Source organism: Elgaria multicarinata, chromosome 2 (genome assembly GCF_023053635.1).
Source record: "Elgaria multicarinata webbii isolate HBS135686 ecotype San Diego chromosome 2, rElgMul1.1.pri, whole genome shotgun sequence".
Lineage (NCBI taxonomy): Eukaryota > Metazoa > Chordata > Lepidosauria > Squamata > Anguidae > Elgaria > Elgaria multicarinata.
In genome coordinates, this window is record NC_086172.1 from 140,795,790 (window position 1) to 140,821,457 (window position 25,668).

At 39.3% G+C, this 25,668-nt stretch overlaps 1 protein-coding gene across 3 annotated transcripts in view; it reads right to left on the bottom strand.

Moving 5' to 3' along the window:
• Positions 1 to 25,668, bottom strand: part of HEATR5A (HEAT repeat containing 5A) — a 75,639-nt gene that overhangs the window by 47,277 nt on the left and 2,694 nt on the right. For 2 of the 3 annotated variants that reach the window (XM_063117786.1, XM_063117783.1), the window contains exons 2-13: positions 21,022 to 21,135; positions 19,827 to 20,055; positions 19,301 to 19,512; positions 17,585 to 17,693; positions 15,889 to 16,038; positions 14,425 to 14,596; positions 12,391 to 12,551; positions 9,077 to 9,332; positions 5,656 to 5,811; positions 4,470 to 4,720; positions 1,383 to 1,494; positions 508 to 660 (exon numbers count right to left, since the gene is read on the bottom strand). In XM_063117786.1, coding sequence (XP_062973856.1) covers positions 508 to 660; positions 1,383 to 1,494; positions 4,470 to 4,720; positions 5,656 to 5,811; positions 9,077 to 9,332; positions 12,391 to 12,551; positions 14,425 to 14,596; positions 15,889 to 16,038; positions 17,585 to 17,693; positions 19,301 to 19,512; positions 19,827 to 19,952 — 1,858 coding nt within the window. In that variant the 5' untranslated portion in view covers positions 19,953 to 20,055; positions 21,022 to 21,135. Of the gene's footprint in view, positions 1 to 507; positions 661 to 1,382; positions 1,495 to 4,469; positions 4,721 to 5,655; positions 5,812 to 9,076; positions 9,333 to 12,390; positions 12,552 to 14,424; positions 14,597 to 15,888; positions 16,039 to 17,584; positions 17,694 to 19,300; positions 19,513 to 19,826; positions 20,056 to 21,021; positions 21,136 to 23,848; positions 23,951 to 25,668 lie in introns of those variants that run through there. The other variant, XM_063117784.1, reaches the window with a different exon arrangement.

Consider the following 25,668-nt stretch of genomic DNA (forward strand, 5'->3'; position numbering starts at 1 on the left):
ACTTTGTAGTTGCTGAAAATAACTGTGTGTGATGAAATAGTCAATGGTACATGACATGATAACCAATGGTTGTTCAAATAGACAACTTTGCAGTGTTGGTTATTTGTGTTGGTTATTTTAGCTGTGTTGTGAAAAAGTCCCAACAGACGACACAATAGTCAACCGTTGACTATTTAACCCACCTTGACTATCGTGTTGTCCGAACCCAGTCAATATTACATATTGTGGAGATTAAACACAAAATAATAAAGGGCAGTATCCCATCGGATGGACCGCTAGCTAGCACAGTGCCCAATAGCTTTAGCTGGTGTGATGGGGTTTTCAGGAAACCCATCATACCAACTAGTGCTATTGGCATTGTGCTAGAGGTCCCTTACACTAGTGAAATGTAATTTTCATTAGCCCAAGCTTTCAACCGGATACTGCCCAAGAACTTTAACTATTAATCTTCTGAAATTTTAAAAAGAAGGGAGAGAGTAAGAAATAGCCATGATAAATTCCACCTACCACAGAGAGCACCTGCACGACTTTCCAGTGTAACTTGCCATGTAAATGAATCACCCCGGCTCTTCTCAGTTTCTAAATCTTTAGGAGATATTGGGAACGCACATTTCCACAGTAACAGCATTCTTGGGAGATGGTGCTGGACAACTGCAGGACCTATCATTTTTAAGATTGGAAACATTCTCGTATGAATAGTATGAACGACAATGTCAGCATCTATGCAAGCTCCCAGCCTATTAACTGCCCAAAAGACTGCAGCTCAGAGTTGCTGATGGGCACAAAGAGCTCATAGCTAATGATCAGCAGCCTTGCCATGCATGCTACGAGTGGGTCCAAAGAGACCAAGAATTTTCCCAGTTCCAGCAAAAACTCCCCCAAAGGTTGGCATGTTTCTGGTTTCTTTTTGGGAACGCTAGAGACCTAAGGACAGACAAAATAATTCTGGGACTATCATACAAAAATCTTTCTGAAACAATCTGGAGGGGCACATAGCCAGTTAAAATTCCCAGTTTTTGCTGTTGTTGTGTTGCTCTTTCTCTAGGGTGCGGGAAACTTATCATACCATCAAAATCAAGACTGAGGGCTATATTCAATGCTGCTGCACTATTGCTGGATACGTTGTGCCAGCAGGACCTACCGCCAGTGCAACAAGAAGCTAGCGCTGAAATGAGCAACTCTGAAAATGAGCTGCAATATTTGTTCCTGGAATGGAACAGAATAGCACATTTCTCTTCTGCCAGTTCTCTTCTGCCAGTTTTTGGGTCATTTATGGGATGGTTCTAGGAAGTCCCCACTGGTGCACAGGCAGCATTGAATACTGCCCTATACATCCTACTTCTTACTTGAAAAGAAATAGACAGGATGGTCAATAATCTTACCCAACGTCATTAGGGCAGCTATCAGAAGCCAGCCAGATTGCATCCTTTGTACTGAAATACGACTATTCTGAGAAGCAGAACGCAATAAATCCTCAGCTACCATCATGATAACCTATGGTAAAACAAAAGCCATAACTATCTTAACCAATGCAAAACACAAAAGTCAACGCTTTCAGAGGGAAGCATACATATTGCTTCTATGTACGTAACACCCCCCAATGAGCATAAATACAGATTTCTCACTTATCCACATGAACCTATAAAGGCAGGGAATAAAGTGGTATCTGAATTCTTTAGGTAAAATTCTGCTATATTATTCTGCTTTAGCAAGGAACTCTTTGGAAACTTGATGACTATCAAATATGCTGTAAAAAGCTTTTAAAGGGCTAGACTTCAACTTCCTCAGATGCTGTGAATTGGCCTTTTGCAGTCGGTAGGTATATATTGTTATTGCTTCTGTCTGACCACTCCTTGCTAGGGAACTGTGTTTTATTTGCTGCCTTTTATTATATTTTTATTGTAATTGTGAGTATTTTAGCTTATTCTTGGTTTTATCTTGAAACCCACCCAGACTTCAGTTATAGATTTCCTTAAAAATAGTATGTATGTATAAATAAGGGGCAGATTAATAGGCCCAGAATGGTTGATTAATGAGAGTTCCTTAGGAGATAACTTGGGAATCTGTTTTTTTAATAAGATACCCAATCAGAACTTGGGATGAGTACAGATGAAGGAGTATTAAGGCATATAGAAATAATTTTAATTGCAAAAGAGGTTGTTTTAATGGTTGTTTTATGCCTCTACAGCTGAAGCAGATCCTTAAATACAGGCAGACTCCTATTTTGTTTGGAATAGCTTTGAATTAAAATATATGTCAGCTGATTTTATTATCCATCACTCCTACTTAGTTAGGCTTGTAGCTCACCCATTACAAGCACTGGACAGGTAATCACATCCTAGACCTAACGGAGAGTCATTGTTCAGTTCCAAAAAATGAGATTGAGAAGCAGACAACATCCAAGGAATGCAGCAGATTTGCAAGTTACGCACTCCATATCCAGGGAGGAAGCAATGAAAAACAGTACTACAGAACACACAGTTCCCTGGCCTGAAGGGTCTCTGTTTCTGTCACAGAGAGGCAATAGGACTGTGAATGAACTTCTAATTAGCCATTTTAAAAGAAAATCTCCTCCTTGGCAAAGCTAAAAGGGTTTCACTTCCATTGTCCAACACAGACACAGATTTTTCTCTACCATCGACAAAGCTGTGATGTCTGTGGGAAAGTGGTAAACTAAGGTAATCTGCCAAAATTAAAGTAATAACAAACCAGGATGAAGTTATGGAAGCTTGAATCTTTTAAAATAATTTCACTAGCTTCTAAAAATTCAGAGACAAACAAGGAATTCTTAAAACTTCCAGAAAGTTCTTGAGAAAAGGATTTCTCCTAACTCTCAATTCAGTCTCCACTATTAAAAGTAATGCTGGTTTCTCTCTCCCTCTCTCCCTTTATGCTTATCTAAGAAACAGTATTTTAATTCTTTCACTGACCACGTGTTTCTTTAATCAATTCAATTTACTGTTAGCAGTTGGCAACCATGGAGGTGGTCACGTTAAGAAAAGCTTATTTAAATGCACCAAGGCAAAGCTGGGGAAAACGACAGCAAAGTGACCGTGCGAAATAACCCTGCAGGTCACATACACAACATCAGACCTAGCAATAATAATCTAATCAAAACTGTAAATATTCAGTAGGACTATGATAGGTGAATGCTAACGTAATTGTGCACACATATACCAGCCCTGAAGTGATATTTCCATGCATAATATAGTCATTGGGTCAGGTGTAATGTTTTTGTAATGTCCAGTGTGATGCTCTTTTGAAATGTTTTATACTTGGAGTATAAAACTCCAAGATCAAGCACTCGGTGCGCCATTTTGGGTTAACATTCAGTTCCATTTCTGGTTGTTGGGCCAGGACTAAAACTACCTTGGTCTCTTGGTCTCCCCCACTGCTGGCAGGAGTCCAAACACCTTTCAGAGCATGACAAACTCCGAAGTCCTGTGGACAAACCCAGGAAGAGCCACCAGAGGAGCATGAGGCACCATTGTTCTTTGACTCTTCTGCCACTTTTTGCCCAGATTCCTCAGAGCCTGGCCGCTTAGGTTCTTGCCTTGCCACAGGTAAAGCCTCGCTGCAATCCCTTTTTTAAAATGGACCTATTTTTCCTTCACCCGCTGAGACTCTGGAGATTCAATATGTCCCAAACCTCAGTTTCAGGAACGGGTTACTCAAAACCAAGGAGAGGTACTTTCTTAACTATTCTATCTTCAGGACAACCTTCATCTACAAAGTGCAGCCTCCTACTCTGCACCCCCTTTGTATATGAGGTGTGTATATGTGTACAAATTTGGCCTAATTTTGGGTAATAGCTGGTTGGAACCCCAGCCACACAGTGCAAGCCTTCCCCTGGCCTTCTAGTGGGAAGGACTGTGCCTGAGCTTCCAGCTATGTTTGCTCTTATTTCATCATGATCAAGGCAGGTGTTTCGAAGAAGCTGGCTTGGCACACAGCAGTGAATACGCTTCTCCCCACCTGAGGAAAAAACCAAGGTTCTCTCTTGTTTGTTTCTTTGGGTGAGGAGAAGCATATCCACCATTGTGTGCCAAGCCAGGCATTGGAAAATAGAGAATGCGTATTTTAGCCCTAGGTAATCCTGTCCCACTATTCCCTGGAGTAAATAAATACAATTAAACGTGGCATGCTCGGTAATGAAGTATTAGTGGTTGTGTTTCACAGGGCACATGAAACAATTTGTTGAATTAGACCACTTAGCTATTTAAAATAATGCAAGCTTCTGAACACCATCTTCTTCATCATGCAAAAATCACAACTGTTCTCTGCAGAACATGATAGGGTAAAAGATCTGAGCACAGCAACATACACATAAAATTAATGTAGTCTTCTTGCCAAAACAACAACAGTACAGTATTCAACTACTCAAGTTGCCTGAAGCAATATCAAATGGTAAATGAGAAATGCAATTGTGACATAGCAATGAATACCAGAGACATAGTTATAATAATTACCTTCCCTTTGCAATGTGGAATTCCTAGAGGACACTGTCTGACAGCTCCCAACAAAGCAGCAATAGCAAAGCTATAGCCAGTCACTGCTTCTGGGGAGGATTTCAATGCTGTGAGTCTCTCAATACAGCGATCCAGAAGTGGAGAGAGGAAGCAGGGCAATGCTACAGCAATGCAACGTAAACACCATGCTGCTGCTAGTTGAACTGAAATGCTGGGATGAAGGATAATGGAGATTACTGCATCAAGAACCCCTGGAAAAATCAAAGAGATTTTTAAAAATTAGCACAGCAAATTTTTGAGAACAGTTACTGAGATGCATTCACAATTGACATCTGAACGTACTGAGAAATATGACCATGAAGCAATCCTAAAAAGGACATATTATGTCATAATAAATAAATATGTCCCAACAACCAGTGGAGGCTGGTAGCTCCAATGTGAGTAGGGTGGTGAATCCGCTCCGGGTTTTGAGTAAAACCAGGCAGAACTCTAAAGGAGCTATCCAAGGTGCTTTGCAACATCTCTTCTTGCTGTTCTCCATACTGGTTTTTCTCCAAAGGTTCAAAATTCTGGAATACTTATCACCTTTTTCTCCATATGTCCATTGCAATATTCACCCTTAGCATAGAGCTTCTGCCACATCAGGATATCCACCAGTTTCTTTCCTCTCTATCATTTCTAAGAATATCCTCTTTGTAAGATGTGCAGCCCAGTTCTAACCATGGTTAGTTAGAAACAAGTCCCACTATTTTTAAATATCAGTCACTCCCAAGTAAATGCAAATAGGATTATGGGGTTAATGGTGATTATACAAAGAAAATACTTATTTTAACTAAGCCAGAATAGCATACCACCTATATATAGTGCCAAAAAAGAGTGTTGAACCACAAAATGGAACTGAAAAATACCATTTTTTCCCCTAAGTATCATGAAAACCGATCCCAGCAGCCTATTCCCCACAGATCTCCTACAATCCTCTGAATATTTCCTGAGAAACTTAATTTATGAGAATCCTCCACTGGGGTCATATGAACCCTTAAAAAAGGAAAGACAAAGACAGTCCCCTGTGTTAGTTCTTGTAGTCAATTCTGAGTTTATTTATTTATTTGAATTTTAATATCACCAGTCAAGGATTCAAAGTCACACAGACACAATCATGGAGAACAAAATCATGGAGAGCAATTACCTGTACTAGGATCTTGAAGCACTGGTGCAGCAGTAGTGCCTAAGCCATGTATGAGGTTTCCAAGCTCTTCTAGTGCACATATAAGCATATGTTGGCTTGCTACTATATTTGTTGTACTACTACGGGTTTCCAGATTACCATCACTCATTGCAGCATCTAGCAATATGATAGAAGTTGCCACATTAAGTTAAAGAAAAAGTTAAAAGCTGGGGTTATATGACTGGCTTGTACCACATTCAATACAGTTTCATGGTTAAAGCAAAACCTCATAAAAACACTGCCTTTTTAGAAGGCCACACTTAAGTAACTATCAAACAATAAGCTATCAATGGCTACTAGTCCTGATGGCTATATGCTACTTCCAGTATCAGAGGTAGTATGTCTATATACACCAGTTGCTGGGGAACATGGGTAGGAGGGTGCTGTTGCGCTCATGTCCTGCTTGTAGGTTTCCTGTGGGGAGCTAGTTGACCAGTGTGTGAACAGAATGCTGGAATAGATGGACCATTGGTCTGATCCAGCATGGCTCTTCTTATGTTCTAATAAACAACTTTGTATGTATCCTTTGTGTCTGTATGTGGGCTGTAAAAAAATAATAGTTTTTGAATGCTTACCCCATCCCTAGATGGGGTTAATTCTTTCTGGGTTGTCTAAGAGTGTACTGCTTCCCCTCTATCCCTTTCATAACTACTTATCAAGGTAGTAAATATTGTTGTGTGTTTTAATTGCAGCTATTCTAAATCATGTTTAAAACATTATTTACTTTTCTATAGCAAGTAAAAAAACCTATTCTATACTGAGGTTCAACGTTTTACATTTTAAGTAAAACTTAAAACTTCTGAAGCGGAAGTGTTTCAGAAGTCATCCTGATAAGATCAGACTAGAGTAGTTTATGCCATCCGATACGTGAGTAGTAAAAGACAGAGGAAAGAAATGATGGTTCAACTGCTTAATGATGGCAAATTGATAACAGATGACAAAGAAAAGGCTGAAGTGCTCAATTCCTACTTTGCCTCGGTCTTCTCCCAAAAGTGGGTCTATGACCCCCCTGGAAAAAGTGAAGCAGAAGTTGAGGGGGCAGGATTGCAGTTTGAGATTGATAAACAAATGGTCAAAGAACACGTAATTTCCTTGAATGAGTTCAAATCTCCAGGGCCCGATGAACTGCATCCTAGAGTAATGAAGGAACCTAGTGGAAGAACTCTCAGAACCTTTGTCTATTATCTTTGCAAAATCATGGAAGACGGGTGAGGTGCCAGACGACTGGAGGAGGGCTAACGTTGTCCCTATCTTCAAAATGGGCAAAAAGGAGGAACCTGGGAACTACAGACCAGTCAGTCTGACATCCATCCCTGGGAAAATTCTGGAGCAGATTATAAAGAAGTCAATCTGTAAACACCTTGAAATCAATGCGGTGATTACTAGAAGCCAACATGGATTTGTCAAGAACAAGTCCTGTCAGACTAATTTGATCTCATTTTTTGATAGGGTAACCTCCCTTGTGGACCGTGGGAATGCTGTGGATGTCATATATCTTGACTTCAGCAAAGCTTTTGACAAAGTATCACATGACATTCTGATTAACAAACTAGCTAAAAGTGGGCTAGATGGAACAACTATTAGGTGGATTCACAGTTGGCTACAGAATCGGACTCAAAGAGTACTTATCAATGGAACCTTCTCAAACTGGGGAGAGGCAACGAGTGGGGTACCGCAGGGCTCAGTCCTGGGCCCAGTGCTCTTCGACATTTTTATTAATGATTTGGACGAGGAGGTGCAGGGAACACTTATCAAATTTGCAGATGACACAAAATTGGGTGGGATAGCTAATACCCTGGAAGACAGAAACAAACTTCAAAGTGATCTTGATAGGCTGGAGGGCTGGGCTGAAAACAACAGAATGAAATTAATAGAGATAAATGCCAAATTCTACATTTAGGAAATAGAAACCAAATGCACAGTTACAAGATGGGGGATACTTGGCTCAGCAATACTACAAACGAGAAGGATCTTGGAATTGTTGTAGATCGCAAGCTGAATATGAGCCAACAGTGCGATATGGCTGCAAGAAAGGCAAATGCTATTTTGGGCTGCATTAATAGAAGTATAGCTTCCAAATCATGTGAGGTACTGGTTCCTCTCTATTCGGCCCTGGTTAGGCCTCATCTAGAGTATTGCGTCCAGTTCTGGGCTCCACAATTCAAGAAGGACGCAGACAAACTGGAGCGTGTTCAGAGGAGGGCAATCAGGATGATCAAGGGTCTGGAAACAAAGCCCTATGAAGAGAGATTGAAAGAACTGGGCATGTTTAGCCTGAAGAAGAGAAGATTGAGGGGAGACATGATAGCATTCTTCAAATACTTAAAAGGTTGTCACACAGAGGAGGGCCAGGATCTCTTCTCGATCCTCCCAGAGTGCAGGACACGGAATAATGGGCTCAAATTAAAGGAAGCCAGATTCCAGCTGGACATCAGGAAAAAACTTCCTGACTGTTAGAGTAGTATGACAATGGAATCAGTTACCTAGGGAGGTTGTGGGCTCTCCCACACTAGAGGCATTCAAGAGGCAGCTGGACAACCATCTGTCAGGGATGCTTTAGGGTGGATTCCTGCATTGAGCAGAGGGTTGGACTCGATGGCCTTGTAGGCCCCTTCCAACTCTGCTATTCTGTGATTCTATGATTCTATGATCCAATGTTTCTGAACAAGACAGTTGCCAGTAAGCTTGCTTGACCATCTTGCACTGTGGCCTAAAGCAACAGGATCAAAGAGCAAAAAACACTATTCCAAAATCTATTAGTTTCAGTAGATTTTACTGTTTACATCATGTAGATTTTAGCATTTTTGAGGTAACATCCATAAAAGTGGCACACAAACGCAAACCTCCAACTCTGGGCAAGAGACTAACGGACCATCTATTTATTTGAATATGACAATGGCCCTGTTCAGAAGACATCTTAAAACAAAAAAGCCTTAACCACCATGGTTTAAGGTGTCTTCTGAACAGGGCCAATGGCTAGCCAGAAGCCATAGGAAAGTCCATAGGCATTAAGTGTGATGCAGATGAGTTGTGTGCATCAGTTCTGAATTCTTAGCAGTCATCAGTCAGTAGTGTACAATATGCAGTTTTGGCTGCCATAGTTTGTAATCAGTTACTAGACATACTTTCCATACATTTATCTAAACCTAAATTATTGGGAGGGGGGTAATTAAGGAAAATTTTATATTAAAATGATAGGCATTTTTATAATTATTCTGAAAAAAAAAACTCTGGATGGCCATGAGAATTGGGGGGAAGATAGAGCATCAGGGTTAGAAACATTGCTGCCTATCCTTTACGGGTAGATTAGAAAATGATATCAAGTACTAGTGAAAAGGAAGGGGGAGGAAGGGATTAACAAATAATCTTGTTAGTCTCATACCCACAACTTTCTTCAGCTTCCAGATGGCTTGACAAATCTCCTTGGCAGTTGCAATTTGAGCTTTTTCCCCAAGAAGGCCTCCTACTGTAGCTCGGAGAATAAATGAAATGCAACGGCGGCAGCAGATAGCGTCCATCTGAGTCTGAATAGCTTTAGGGTGAGACTGAGACACAAGGTCTAGAAGATGGGAAAGCAAGGCAGAGAAATTCCTTTCAAGCCACTGGCCTCCTAGCATGGAGATAAATACCACATATGCCTGAAAGAGAATGGATTAAAGAAACGTTTTACACCATCATCTCAAAAATAGCATGCATTCTTAAAATGATAAAGATTTCAGTTTCTTAATGCAGGTCATCATAATTTAAGAGCTCATAAAAAATAACAACCTAATTTTGTTAACATCTCTTTAAAGGGTAACATGTTTACAGCTTCACAATCTGAAGTTTTGGCTTTTAGTCATTTAAAGAATACATTAGTCAAATTTAGAGGTTGCTGTCCATTAAAACAGTAGCAACATTAAGCCTGGTTTGATTGTAAATTCATGTCGTCCCTTTTTCTGCTTTAATTCATAGTGGAGCAAGAAAAATAGCCATTGCTGATTTATATAAATGTTGAATTTGACATCACTGAACAAGAGCCCCCACCTCTTTACCATTCTGTATACAGAGCGAATGAATGAAATTTAAGAAATATTTGGTTACAACAATCTACAACTATGTGAGTTGGGCATTCTCACCCCCACCCTACAGGCATTCATTAGAGAATGTTTGCAATAACTGAAATATTTCCCTTTATTTCAAATAAATTTTAATTGTTTTGCAACTAGAGGAATCCCAACAGAAAGGCTGCTTCACAAGTCTACTCTGATTGTCATTTATCTTGCTCATATCAACCCCTTACTTAACACATAATAAATAGGCTTGCTTTATAAATACTGCTTGCATACAGATAAGCAGTCACAATGGGAAGTGAACATACTGAGTATTCTTCTAGCTTCTAAAGGAGAATTATTTTGTGGCCATCTCTCATATTAAAAAATCTGAAACTAATTTCCACATCATTTTATTTGAAAAGAGAGAAATAGGGATAACCCTAACCAGATAGTACTGTGTCTGTTAGTGCATGAAAAGCAAATTATTTCAGTAGCACTTTCTTTCAGGAAAGCATAATACAAATACTGCAAACATAAAACAGGAAGGCTACTACCTGTAGAGCGTAATCCTATGGCCTACTAGACTACAGGGCCATAGGATTGACTGGTTTCTTGGAACTGTGCTCAGAGTCCCTGAAACCCTACAAGCCTCAGAAACTCCCCTGCCTCCTTGAAGGTGGTGCAGTTCTCACCATGCTGGCTACATCTCCAACCTTGGAAACAGCCCAGAAAAGGCAAAAAAGGGGGCAGTCCTGAGGGCAGGGAGGGAGAAGACCGCAGGCCTCCAGGCCCCTTCCCTCCTCCTCCCTGAAACCTTTCCTAGATGGGCAAAATCACACAAACATAGGGCCATGCGCCACCAGCCACCCTGCATAGGATAGTTGGCAGCCTCCGATTTCAGATGCTGGCAACTATCCTGATAGGATTGTGCCCCAATCCATCTTTCAGGGGGAAAGACATGATCTGAATATACGATTTTTGTAGTTTTGTTGAGCACAAAAGATGCTTTATCCTACCTTTAGACATGTGCATGCACAACCAGTTTTCCTCTAAGAGTTAGCAACAGAAGCTCTAATGAATTTCCCCCAATAACATGCTACAGGTTCTGGCCCAGCATGTGTGATCTTGTTTCTGCAAGTCCATTCAATACATATAAAGAACAAATTGTAGCTTTCTGGTTTTTTAGTTGTGATGACCTGGTTCAGGTGGCACTGTGAGGGGTGATAGGATCTGATCTTTCAATGGCACAGCAGGACTTTCCAAAGTATTAGCCCTAGTGGGAGGATGAGAGATGGGGACAGGACAAGGCAATTTGGGCTCTGCTTCAGGCAGCAAAATACCTTGTGCTGGCACTGTTTGAAGGATAAACGAATAGGTGGCAAAATCCGCCCCCACACACACACTGGAGCACTAGATTTACATCTATGTCCCAAAAGCAAAGTCATAACTTTACCACTGCAAAGTTCTATTGGCACTGTAACAACAGGCTCAGATACTATCTTGCTAGACATAAAATTTCTCTGGGTTATTTCTCTCTGTTTGTCTGTCTGTCTGTCTCTCTCTCTCTGTGTCTCTCTCTTTAACAATATATAACTTCACTGAGTTACTAAACAGTTAAACAATTGGACATGATATTCACTGAAAAAATAATGTAAAAGTTTGCCTTGGGCCTAACAAGTGCTTTTATATTCATGCTTAATTAAAGAGCAAGTTCTTTCAGCCATCAGTAGAGAGCAGTTATAGTCACCTGAAATACTGTATCCAGTTCTGGATACCACACTTTAAAATGGATTCAGATTAAACTGAAAATTGTTCAGAGGGCAACAAAGTTGATCAGAGGACTAGAAATTAAGTCCTAGGAGGAGGAGGAAGAGAAGACTGACAGGGGATATGATAGCACTTTTCAAGTACCTAAAGGGTGGTCACACAGAAGAGGAGTGCAACCTTTCTCTGTCATCCAAGACTGCAGGACACGAAATAACAGGATTAAGTTAAAAGGAAGGCAGATTGTGGTTGAACATGGGGGAAAACGTCTTAACAGAGCAGTCAGACATTGGTTCCAATTGTCTAGAGAGGTGGTGGACTCTCACTAGAGGTATTCAAGCAGAGCCTGGACAGCCATCTATCAGGGATGCTTTAAAATGGATTCCTTCACTGAACAGGGGATTGGATGAGAGTGCCTAAATGGCCCCTTCTAACTCCAGGATTAAATGATTTGCAAGAGACCAGCCAACTTGGGCTACTTTTGTGTTATTGAGAAGTACATGGCATTGCAATCTGCTCCATGGCACAGTAATTTTTGGTTTGGTTGGTTACTTTTTTAACTTATTTGAACTTCAACTTTTAAAATCCACTTGGAAAAGGAAATACATGTGGTTTACATTATAATAGAAAATTATGAACAAAACTTAAAAGATTTCCCCCCAGCAATTTCTGAATTAGAAATAAGCAAGCTACAATTAATAAAGTGAAATACTAGACACAATTAATCAGTCTGCTGAAAAATGTTTTGGGCTCTGCTTCAAAGCCATACAATTTCTTAACCGATCCAACATATGAGCTAATATATACTATTGTATAATAAATCATTCACAGAAATAAGGAAAAGAAAATCTCACAATAGTAAAGAGATTTTTTTTTAGTTCTGCAATGTAAGCCCAACCTGAGTAACTCCAACTCTAACATCCCTGTTGACTGAATTGGTCCCTTTCAGGATATCACCGCTGGCTCGTAGAAATCCTGAGCTGCCACGAAGGAAACCTGTCCCCAACAGTTCCAAAGCTTCCTCAAAGGATGTTTTGCGAACACTTTGTCTAGCAGATGCTTTTTCATTGGGGGGAAAAATATTTTCAAATTACACACACAACACAATACAACAACACCCACCCACAACTCCAATATCATTCATGTACTAATTTTCTACTGTATTCTAATATTCTTTCTTTCTTTATTTATTTATTACACTTATATACCGCCCCCATAGCCAGGGCTCTCTGGGCGGTTTACAGAAATCCTAAAATTAAGATAAAAACAAGTATACAAAATTTAAAATTCTAAAACACAGAACATACACACATAAAGCATTAAAAACCGTTTAAAAAAAGGTATTAGGTAATAAAAGATTTTAATCCTATGTAGCCTAATCCTATGTATATTTTCTAGAAATAAATTTAGGTCCACTGGACTTACTCCCAAGGAAGTGTGCACAAGATTATAACCGTAGAGTTCTAAATTGGAATGAGTAACATTGAAAAGCATTTTTAATCCATAGTATATTTATGCAATGAAGAGGAAGTTAATAGGGTCCTTCGTTGGAAACTTTGGCTAAATGCACCAACTGGCTCAACTATTTAAGTCTTGCCAAACAAGGGCTTTGGCAGGAGGACCTTGTTGATATATGCTAATGTTAAAGATGAAATTAGACTACCCTTATAACAATATTGCAACAGCACTGCCAATACGAGGACTCACAAAAATGTTTAGGTTTGGGTCCTAATTGGGGAAGTTGAGTTAGTACTTTCTGTGCAAAGTTGCAATTTAGCACAAGCTATAAATAGCATAATTCCTGCTTTAAGGAAATGACAATGTCTTTACTACACTGCATAATTGAAGAAAGAAGTTAAAACAAGCAAATTTTATCAGCAGCCACAGACCCAAGAAATGATATTAATACCCTATTTTACCCAGGTGGAGCTTAGAAGTAAAACTTCAATACAATGAATTTGTGCAAAGATAATCAAAATGGGAACAGAGCACAATAAAGAACCCAGCTGTCATAGTTGGAAATGGAGGAGTGCTTTGATGGGGAAGTGGAGACTCAGTTTTTCTAAGTGGCTGTTAATCCACTGAAACTACTTTCAGTTATAGAATTGAGATCTGAGCACTGCAAGAGGAGTGTACTTTCCTTCTTTTCTACTATATAACCTCTAGGTGTCACTGTGGTGTAGTGGAATAGCAGAAATACACTAGAAAAAAAAATCAAGCTCTCTTTTGCTTTCAAAATTAAATGCTGCATTTCCCCTGCTCTAAAAAAACTCACCAGAAGTGCTGGTCAGACACAAAAATGAAACTGGAGGGTCACAACACTGTCTACAGAACTCGTACACAACTGTGAGCAGGGAATAATGTGCACATGATAAATGCCTCCTGTAGAAAAGCCCCGAATGACCATTAGAATACATTGAATTTCTGAACGGTCATTGAAATGCATTAAACCAGTGGGGATTGACCCCAGTAACTATCCCTCTTCAGTAACACTCTCACTTCTCTCTTTTGTATCCAAAAGTGTCCTTTCGCTGATGAAATGAACACCACTGGCTGATTAAATTCTCCTTCCTGCCTGCAGTCCCCAGTGCACCCCCAATCTATTTCAGAAAGATTAATAACCCTCTTAGAGCAGATCTGGTGTGTGTGTGTTGCAGCAGAGAGGTTGGGAAGAGAAATTCCTGTTGCGTGAGCAGAAGACTGCTTGCCTAACATTGGATTTAATCCATAGTAAACACATAGGCCTGGTTCACATATGATGTTTGTAAGATCTGAAATGGTGTAGGGGGAAAATCATATATACTTCCAACTGACACTGTCATGTATTAAAACATGTATCTATTCTGAAGGATGTGTCTATTGCTAATAATTGGGCACCTTATTTTTCCCTACACCAATGTAGAGCAGGGTGGGAAATCACTAATAAACGTACCTGTGCCTTGTTTAGATGTTACAGTGCTAACCAACACATAGCCTAAAAGCTTAGAAACAGCCATTCGTACATCATAATTGGATCCTTCAAAGGATTTAAAGCACAATGTTACAACACTATCCAGGTCTGTACTCCACATAAACGTTGCTTCACTCTGAAGTTCAAGGAGACACTATACCAAAACAAAATATAAGAAAGAAAGAGCAGGGAAAAGAAATAGATTTAATTTTGTGTCTGTAAATACTGTGTAACTTGGAATATTGTACTTAAAAGCTAATTGATTGTATCCAATGGTGTGTCCATCAGCAGAATGAACACTGCTAGTTGAATGGATTCCCCTTGCCTCCTCCAGTCCCCCGCATATACCCTAAACCTGCTCCAGAAGATTGGGTGATCCTCTAGAGTAGATATGGAGAGTGTATAGGAGGCTGCAGGGGGGAGGAGAGGAAGTGAGAGTCCCATTATATAAGCAGAAGTTTTCTCATATAATGCTAGATGTAGCCCAGTACCGTCAGTGTTGCAATCCTATACCCGTTTATTTTGGAATAAGTCCCATTGAACTCAATGAGGCTTATTTCTGAGTAGACATATATTAGATTACAATGTAAATCTTAAAGCAGGCCATAGCAGACTATACTAAAAAGACCTGTAAGTACTGTTATGGCATGAGCTGATAAACAACTTCTTGAAAGCCAACTCTACTCAATCTCACTTTTATTATCCCAGCAAGGATCCAAGCATGCTTGATGGGAAGGCTTTAAAATAGCGCACAACTGAAAAGGTGATCCATTTGGGCAGGGTGGAGGGTGAGGGGAGAAATGCAACATCTACTGGGCTGAATTGATATTAGTTTCCAATATATGGCAATATATGGTGACCTCAAATGGCAAACATTCAATCAGTTTAAGAAAAAATTGGACATATAAATATTAACTTGCAAATCCCTTGTAGACTAAGCACAGGAAGGGAACGTGACTTGATTATTAATACATGTGCACCTCACTGTAGCCTGTAAGGCTTTGGGGACACAATGCTTGTCAAGACTGAAAATGTACAATGCATGACATACATAAGTTCCACAATACTGGTTTGCACAGATAAGTGACAAAAGTTACCCAGGGCATGATCTGAAAGCATATGAGGCAGCCACCTTTGCTGGAGCTAAGTAGGTCTAGGCCTGGCCAGTGCTTGGAAGGGGGAGCAAGACCATCTGGGAACCATATGGAACCACCTTGAGTTCCATGATGGAAGAAAAGTGGGATTTAAATGTAATAATAAATAAATACAGGAATTTCTTTCAATGATATAATTTTTTCCTAGCAAAGATATATAGAATGGTTGTATAATTTACCAATATAATTTGCCATAAGAGAAAAAAAATTGATTTCCTTTTATCCTCCATTTAACATATGCTATTGTATATAGGAAGATTAATTACTACAAACAATTAATAGGGCATTTTACCTTTGCAGCAGCACAGCGAACTGCCATCGATCTATCCGTTAGGCATGAACGGGCAGCTTTGTAAATATCTCTGTGACATGGAACAGCAGCAGCTCCCAGCCCTTTCAATATATTCTGCAAACTTAGCATTATCTCATACCGCCCTTGAGACTGAAAGAGAAAAAGGTCATCTTATTTTGCAACTAAAGAGCATCGTTTCATTTATTCATTTGTTAAAATGTTATCATACTAGTCCTCCAGCGAGTTCAGAGCAACATTTTTTATTTATTTAAGCATCCCTGTACTGCCTTTCAGCCAATAAGCTCTCAAAGTGGCGCAGAGTACAAATGTAAAAAGTTATTAAACTACAAAACTAAAAGCTGAAAAGCAGAGCCACAGGGCACTTAAGAGCGGAAGCGATCCGCCACAATTGGCTCCTCCAAACAATCCCACAAGGCTAAGCCAAAGCATCCATGCATCATGCGAGGTACGTTGGGTTTCCATGGCCAAAGCTTCACAAGCCAACTCTATGGCTGAGTAGGGGTTGATAGCTGATTCCCCCAGTCAAGCCCCTTTAGTCTCTACACCACTGAAGATCTCAAAACATGCTTGAGTTCACTTGGTCAGTTAGAAGAGCACAAAGAAAGATTTCTGGTCGAGATCTGCGCCTTATATAGTTAAAGTAGGGGAAGTTGTGACTATAGAAATAACAATAGCCTTTTAAGGCAAAACAATATTATATTTACTTAAAACATTTCCATTATTATTATTATTATTATTATTATTAATAATAATAATAATAATAATAATAATAATAATAATAATAAATACTAATAATTATATTATACTGCTCCCCATTCAAGAACTTTTGGTCAGTGGACAAATAGAATAAGAGAATAAAAACAGAATAAATTAAAATACATTTTAAAAGAAACGAAGTGCAAATAAAACTGTGGCTGGTCAGTAAAGGAAGGCTTCCTGGAACAATGACGTTTTCAGGAGGAGCAGTGAGGAATACAAAGCTGGCACCTGCCTGACCTCCAGAGGCAGGGAATTCCACAGGATGGAGGCAACCACACTGAAGGCTCTTCCCCTGGTGGACTCCACCTGATGATAGATCTATGTGGAACCACCACATACAGCCAAAAAAGCTCCAACAGTGGCTTACATATGATCAGTACAAACAAGACAGTCTGACCACATGCTTACGATGTAAAAGACACCATACAAAAATAGTGGAGAGGGAAGGAGGGAAAAGTAATCTCAGGCACCAGTTCTTAAAGCAGTTCTTCGCCTGACCAGCTGTAAACAGTTTAGGGAGAGGAGCATGTGGAGAGCTGACAGAGTGGCCCAGCTTCCTAATAAATTCAGTTCAAGAAAAATGATTTGCAGGTATTTTAGGGCACAATCCTAGGCATGTTTAGAAAGAAAAAAATTCTACACCTCCCAACATTCCCCCAGCTAGCCATGCTGAGGAATGCTGGGAGTTGTAGGATTTTCTTCTGTCTAAACATGCCTAGGATTGCACCTTCAATAAATGTTCAATATTCTAAGAATATGCAACAAGGCTCTTAATCACACAGTACTAAAGCTCCTCTCTCATTAGGAAACATGTTTTTCCAAAAAGTCTCCTTTGGTCATTTCCCCCCACCCCCCAATTGATAACCTGCCCACTCTGGCATTTGTTGACTTCTGCTTTGAATTCATGTTTCCTTACCTCTGCATTCTTCATTGCTTTAAGGATATTCCCTACAGTATCCACAAAGCTGTTGCCCAAAATTCTTCCCAGCTTTCTGTACAGATAGCCCAAACAAACCACTGCAGCACTTTTTAAAAGACAGAATTGAAAAGGGAAAAACAACTGCAATCAGTCAACGTATGTTTAGCAAAATGTTCTTTTACTTATTACAAAGTACTGAAATCCTTAGTTACAAGAAAGAAATTAAGAATGAAGCAAATTTCAAGAATAAAAAATTAAATTTCAATATTAAAAAAATGAAATACTAGAGTAATTTTACCATTATATGAAACAGAACATTTTGGATTTGTTTCAAGCCAGGTTCTTATTTATTTGATCTGGCATTTCCCAAAGTTTAATAAAGAAAAAGGCCAAAAAAGGAGGACATCCACGATTGTCTAGCCTGACAACTGCAAACAAACAACTAAGAAGTTCTGTGGCAACTTAACTTGTTAGTTTTCTTTGACTCTGGCATGAGCTTTTGTAGTCAAATATGCCTGTCAAGTCAGCTCTTGTTCAGCTCCGGCATCAGTGGTCAACCTCAGCATGGGCCTAATGGCAACTCGAGTCCAGTTGCTGCCACTGCAGCTTACTCCCTACTCCCCTTTTCACCTGTGGTGTGGTGGAAGAAGAGAGCCTACATGCCCCTGCTAATGACCAAAGTTAGAGGGCAGAAGGATTAGTATTCATTCAGCATGCCTTCCTGATCTCACTGGGCTTGTGCTCTCTGGTACACAGTTGAGCTCAGAAGAAATCCTTTTCAGCTGCACTCCTCCTGCCCAAACTATCATGGGACATTTATTTCTTTTAAGTGCACCTCCATAGCTCTGGCAATGGGGCTGCAATTACCCCAACCTTGTAAATAAGCACTCCAAAGCTACTAGCCTGCAAAAAATGTTACTAGCCAGCTGGTGGTTGGCAGAGGAGGAACATAGAAGTGCATTTCTATGCTGGGTACAGAAAAGGGAGTTTCCCAAGATCATGTGCCCCACTCAAGCAGAAGAGTGCTATTGCACTACTCGTGGGCTTCCACAACTCAAGCAGAAGAGTGCTATTGGACTACTTGTGGGCTTCCCACAGGCAGCTGGTTGGCAGCTCTGTAAACAGTATACTGGACTGATAGGCCTTTGATACAATCCAACATGGCTCTTCTAACATTCTTTAATAGTCCACTTGGTTTCTAAGGTGGGCACAGAGGAGGGGTAGAGTCCTCCATTCCTTCTCCAGCATCACTTCCCTGTATGGAATTCCTGGTCACCTGTGGTTACCAGGCTAGTGCTTAAATACAAGACTGGATTGCCTATCATGACATTTTTCATGGCAGTACAAGGACATGGCCCCACTACCATATGAAGCCTTCACATCATTTGCCTCACCTAAACTGGCTAGAGCATCCTGACTCAGTAATTTGATTCTAGGCTTAGCTCTACACAGGGATGCAAATGAAGAAAAGAACAGGAGAAATGTAAAGAACTAGCCTTTGCGAGGTATAGTATCACAAATGGAGAGTGCATGGGAAAATACAGGGGGTAACTATGGTGCTCTTGCCTGAGCCAAGAAAAACTAGGAGTCAGTCCTACAGAACTCATGCCACAATCAGTCTGTTAATTATTTTTCAAGGTGCCATAGACTTCTTTGTTGATTAGAATGAAGAAATAATATTCTAATAAGAATTAGTTGGACCTTTAGACTTACAGTTTTGTTGGTAGGTAGCTTGGTGAATCATCTTTACTGCGAATCAATTCATTACATTTGTCAATGGTCTGGTGAACAGAAAACGTGTCTCCAGAGCTATACAGTATAGCAAGGTTCTTAGCAATGAGCTGTCTCGCAGGAGGTCCTGGTGAGCTGGTTAATAAATACAGCAGTTGTTCAACAAGCTTGCTCTGTTTTTCTTTTATATCAGCCTGAAAATATAAAAGAGTAAGTAGGTAAAATTAGAGAAGGGGCAAACTTTGCATTAAAGTGGGGTCTGTAGGTAAACTCTCCCTGTTTGAAAAACCTCGTCCCATCCTGAGTAGGGTCTAGATCCCTTAAAAATTGAGTCTGGTTCAAGATGGTATTCAGTTCCCCCATCTGCTCCTAGCCAGCCTTCCCATCAGTCCCCTTCCTCTGACTTAAAAAGCACTTCTTCTCAAATTACATTAACTGAGGAAGGAAAAATATGAAACAGATATAATTTTCTTAAAATAGTATTCCATTCCAGTTGTATGAAACTTACCCGACTGGTTGCTGGTAAAAGTTTTTCCAAAAATCTCAGCCACTCAAAACCAAACTCTGCTTTTTGAAATTCACCCAGTTGGTTATAGGCCTCTTCATTAAGTAATAAACTGTGAGCCAGCTCCATTCCTTAAAGCACCTCTTTCTCACAATTGGAAAGCTACTCATGAAGTCACACAGGACTGTTGCTAAGTAGTGTCAGTATTCACTGGCTGAATGAAATCAAACACCTAGACAAAAACAGATATATTAAATGTTTTGAAACAGAAACAAATAAATGATGTTTTAATTTCAACACTCACTTATGGGATGTTTCATCAGAAAAGAAAAGGCCAGGATGCAGTACAGTGGCTGGAACATCACAGTCTGTGTGTCAATACACTTGTCACAGGCAAAACTAAATACACTGCAGCAATGTAATAGTACAGTCCTAGAGCACAACAGTCACCAGCACCACAGGTCCAAGTCTCTAGATCTCAAGTATGAAAGCAAAGCTTCGTGCAAGCTGTGTGTCAAACACAACATTGTGATGTAGCTGCACTGGTACACAGTATTCCACTTCTCTTCAGTTATGCCTAATTCTACAGCCAGGGGAACAGCTTAGTGATATAACTTTAATTTTTAGTATTGTGAACATCGTGCTTAGCTAGGCACAACTGTAGGGATATATCTCAGAACTTTATGAGCAGCAAGAATCTTTTGTGTTTTAAGAGAGAAACAGGTAAACGGCATTAACTGGATCATGTTGCAATGTGGAAATGACATACTGACAAGCCTAACCACGCCACCGTGCAAGCAGAGTTATAATATAGCTCGGTTATCATAGTGTGGCAGTGCCTACTGTACATTCTTTAGGTTCCCCAGAATGTCTTAGGCAATTCAGAGGATAGCAGGGAACTATAAGTTTGTCATGTCTTGATTAGGCAGCTAATAATTATTTGAATTCTGTTCACTTTAAATATATCTGTAAAAATGACTAACTTCCATTAGACAGAACATGTTGAGTGTACCTTAATATATCAAAGAATGCAAAGCAATCTATTCCAGAAACCATTCTTCTTTCAAGTCTGCTTTTGTCTTTTAAAATCTACTTTAAGTTCATGTTTTATCCTCTACTACAAAGAAAGATGCATCAAATCATTCCAAATAAGGAAAAGATTCACTAAATCAACTCTAGAATTGCAGTTTTTGGCTACCTCCGTCCAATTTCCTGCAGTTCACTCTTCCCACTGCATCCCTCTGTGTCACATCCCAGGCCTTTCCTGAACATCCCACATTCCGTAGGAGAGGCTTTTGAGAAAGAGCAGCAGCTGCAGAGCGGAGAAGACACGAAACCCCTTTTCACGAACAGACTTATGCTAACACAATGGCTTCTGCTCCTCAGGAGCATGAGATTCTGATTTGTTAAGTAACTGTGGGGTATAGAAAGCCACAGTTTCCCCAATTCAAACAAAAAGGGAAACTGTGGTTTGTTGTAAACCATGAATAGAAGCTTCGAATTGTGTATAGAGGAGGAGAGAAGGGGAGAGAGAATATGTGAGCCTATGGTTGCAGTGGCACATTTTCATAAGAAATAAATATATTATTATTATTATTAGTAGTAGTAGTAGTAGTAGTAGTAGTATAATGACAAACCATAGTGTGTCATTATGTCTGAAAGTGGTCATTATGCACCAATGGCCACATAAGTATATATATAGCTCTTGATGCTTTATTTCATTATTTATACCCTGTAGTTCCTTTCTGTGGAAAGCTCAACCAGAGAATAAAAATAGCAATATACACAGTTCATTAATCTACTAACTTATCAAAATAATAAAATCAGTATTTCAACATATGTTGACTATCTTAATTGCTGCATCAATATATAAGAGCACACTGATTTATCCCATCCCCTCTTCATTCACTGTAATTGCCATTTTAATACAAAACCACCAGTTTAAAGAAAGTTAAGTTTGCATCCCATTCTTATTTGACAAATTACAGGTGCCAGCCTAGCCAAAACCAGAGTGATCTAGAGGCCCCAAGCTAGTCCACTCTGCTCAAATGGCACGCAGAGGGTGTATCAAACCTGACAGAGCTTTGGACAGAAGCTGCTTACTATAAGACAATTATAACTCAACTGCAGGGAAGCAGCAGTGGAAATGACGGCCTTCATATAATACGCTAAATTAAATCTTAAATGAAAGAAAAAGAAATTTAGAGTTGGGAAAGCAATGGATGAAAGAAATGGTTGCACATGATAAGAGAATTCAGACTGGTTCAAATTATATCTGTAAGACTAGTTTACACTTCAGAACTAGCTGCAGAGCTGAGAACACAACCACACCTAACAGTGATCATACCTTTTTTTAAATTATGAATCTGCTCTTTATATGATGAATCGATTATATGCAGCATCATAATTAATTTCCTCTGACAGTTTTAATAATCATTTACAAAGGAGAATACAAAATACAAAAGGAAATGCATCCTTCTGGAAGTATATTTTTTCCTATAAATAAAATATATAGACTTAGTTTATTGTTATTTTTCCAGGAAGGTGATAGCCTCGTGAACATGGGCTTTTGGTATTGTGTATGCATCCTGGGTGTGCATATGGAATGAGAGGAAGAAAAAAAGGCTTTGCCATAGGAGACATGGACAGTTTCTTTATGTTCTAACGGTATGAATTAGTGCTAGGGAGGAAGGAATTTCAATTGCTCAAGAAAGAGATAAACATTAGTGCAATTGAGCATCCAGTGAGATCTGATTTTCTGATTAGTTCAAGAGAAAGGTCCTATTAATTATTTACACTGTTATTCTAGCCAATTTCTACACAAGGAGATAAATAATGAGCTCCTCCAGTGTACAATTTAAGTTCTCTATCCTTCAAATTTAGGTTGTGATCTTTCTAAGTCCACTTACTAGGAAGTACGTTTTATTGAAATTAATAAGCTTACTTCCAGGTAAATCAAGTTAGAAAGACGGATATAAACATTTTTGAGGCATTACACAAATTGCCAGTTTACCAAATGAAAAGTTATGAATAGTTTTCTCTTCTGAAGCTACAGTTCAAGGGTGGTGTGGCAAAGCGAATGGATGCTGAGTTGTGTGAATGGCCAGGATGTTCTTTAGGGGCACTCTGCGTTGCTACGTGACCTTTATGATCAAACTGGCACATTCCCAGCAGAAGTGACTGACATAAATGCAAAGACTTTTCTTCACGTTTTTTTCAATGTATACATATATGCAGAGTAACAATTTAATCCATATTACTGACAGAATGGACTCACTACTGTGGGTGGTAGTAGTTCCTCTTGATTAATTAGGTTCAGAATAAAGGGTTTATTATTTTTTGAAAGAGCTGATCCAAAATAAAATGGCTGATTTCTAACAACGAAGTGGATTACAGAAGACATTTTATTTTAAAAATTATTCAACATTTTTCTTAGTAAAGAAAACACTGAATTAATCAAAGGATGAAGTAGCAGAGGTTACACATACAGAAATTCAAACTTTTATTTTGCACAGTACAGAAATGATGACATGGTTTTTAAACTTTCATTAAGGACATTTACCAAAGCACCTTAACTTGTGTTTGAAAGTATTAACATCCAAGTAGTGAAACAATTTTAGCCTGTCAACGCCTCACAATTTACTATTTGAAAGTTATTGTACATTGTAAAGGTGTGATACTTTCTTTCTTAGCAAAGCATACTAGCAAAATCAGTATAACTGATCCAGTTATACTGATGGGCTCAAGTTAAAGGAAGCCAGATTCCAGCTGGACATCAGGAAAAACTTCCTGACTGTTAGAGCAGTACGACAGTGGAATCAGTTACCTAGGGAGGTTGTGGGCTCTCCCACACTAGAGGCATTCAAGAGGCAGCTGGACAACCACCTGTCAGGGATGCTTTAGGGTGGATTCCTGCATTGAGCAGGGGGTTGGACTCGATGGCCTTGTAGGCCCCTTCCAACTCTGCTATTCTATGATTCTATGAAGCAGGATTCTTAAGCTTGTGTTTCAAAGCAGCAGTTTACCTATGCCCCAGGTGATGCCACTGAATTTATTATAATTTTATCATCTGAAGCTTTAATTCCAAACAGCACTCAGTATGCTCTGGGATATTCCCAAGTATATTAACATAGTCATCAGTGATCTAATAGATTTTCCTTCTACAGTATAACTGCAATAAGGAAACAAATTGTACATATAATTTTACATATAATTTAAGTTTTATTATCTGACTAGACTAGTCAGTGAAGGGTATTAAACTTCTTTCTACGGTAACGCACATACATTCACGAGTGGCACAGGCTAGAGAAACCTAAACCTATAATTTCCTTCTCTCCCCCGCCACTTTATTCTGTCATATTTACTCTCTAGCTTTCTTTGAAGTTTTATTTATACATTGATTTCAACTTGACAAACCTAACCTGATGTTTTAAACACTTCTAATCAATTTTTCTCTTGCATGGCTTTGTAAAAATTTAATGATGTTGTCCTTACTACTTAGCTGACTGTAGGGCAAGACAATGTTCAGTTCTTACATGTGACCCAAGTCTCTTCCCAAGCATAAAATTACAATTCTCTTTAATGATTCGTCAGTCCTGCTAAGGAAAAAATATCATACAGCTAGAGTTGTTTATGCTTAATAGCTCTAAAACTAGGCCAAGCCAATATCACAGGAATTGAGCGAGTAGAACCAGAATCCAAGTGTTCACCTCAATTCATTAACATGAAGCTTGCTCTTTTAATCTTTAATAAAAAAACACATAAATAAAAATAGATCTGGGATCATACATACTAAGGACAATCTCAATTCTCCAAGTAGTGGTTATTATATTGATAAAACAGCACCACCCAAGCACAAGTGAGAGATTCAGCAGGCTGTGGGGGGACCCAAATGTTTACAGAAGTCCTTTTTGTATATATAGAAAATAGCTCAACTGGGGGAATCTCTCAAAATAGCACAAATGAAGACTGGATATGTTCAGCAGCCATGGGATGAGGGGCCATGGCCCAGTGGTAGAACACATGATTTGCATGCAGAAAGTTGTAGGTTCAGTCCCCAGCATCACCAGGCAAGGCTGGAGAAATTCCTGCCTGAAACCCTGAAGAGCCATTGTCAGTCAGTGTTGACAATACTGGCCTAGATGAACCAATGGTCTGACTCAGTATAAAGGAGCTTCCTATGTTCCTATGAAAGCTGACTGACTGTTGTGGTGGGGGATGGAATGAAATGGAAGACCAGAAGGGAGGGGGAAACAGAATGGAGTATCCTGGAAGAGGACATGATGGATCACACTCGGAGTACTCCTCACTGCAGGTCCCACTTATATGTTCCTATTTCCATTTTGTCTGATGCAACAATGTATGCCTTTTCTGTATTTGTTTAAAATGACGGAATGATTATTTGAAAGTATATTAAGAGTCCATTGGTAAATGGGATTTTAAGATAAGAGGGAACATATTTACAACACAGAATCTCCTGATTAAAAACAAATGGAAATATTAAAAATATGTCCTAATACTAAAGATCATGTTAACACAGAAACAGCAAGTTTAGTATAAATCCCAATCTGTGCTTCTGCAATTGTTACCAGAGATTATTGATCACATAAGTACAGGTCAGTTGGAAAAAGAAACCCCTCAAATCCATCTCCACTCCAATGAGAGAAACCCACTTAAAATTCATATACAGATGACCTTTAACACCAGTAAAATTAAAGCACAAAAATCTGCCACCAAACTGCTGGATTAGAAGCACCCAAACTGTAGATTAGAGGCACATTCTTTCACATGTGGTGGCCATGTGGGCACATACAAGTCATTTGGAGGTGTATATTCAATTATGTAT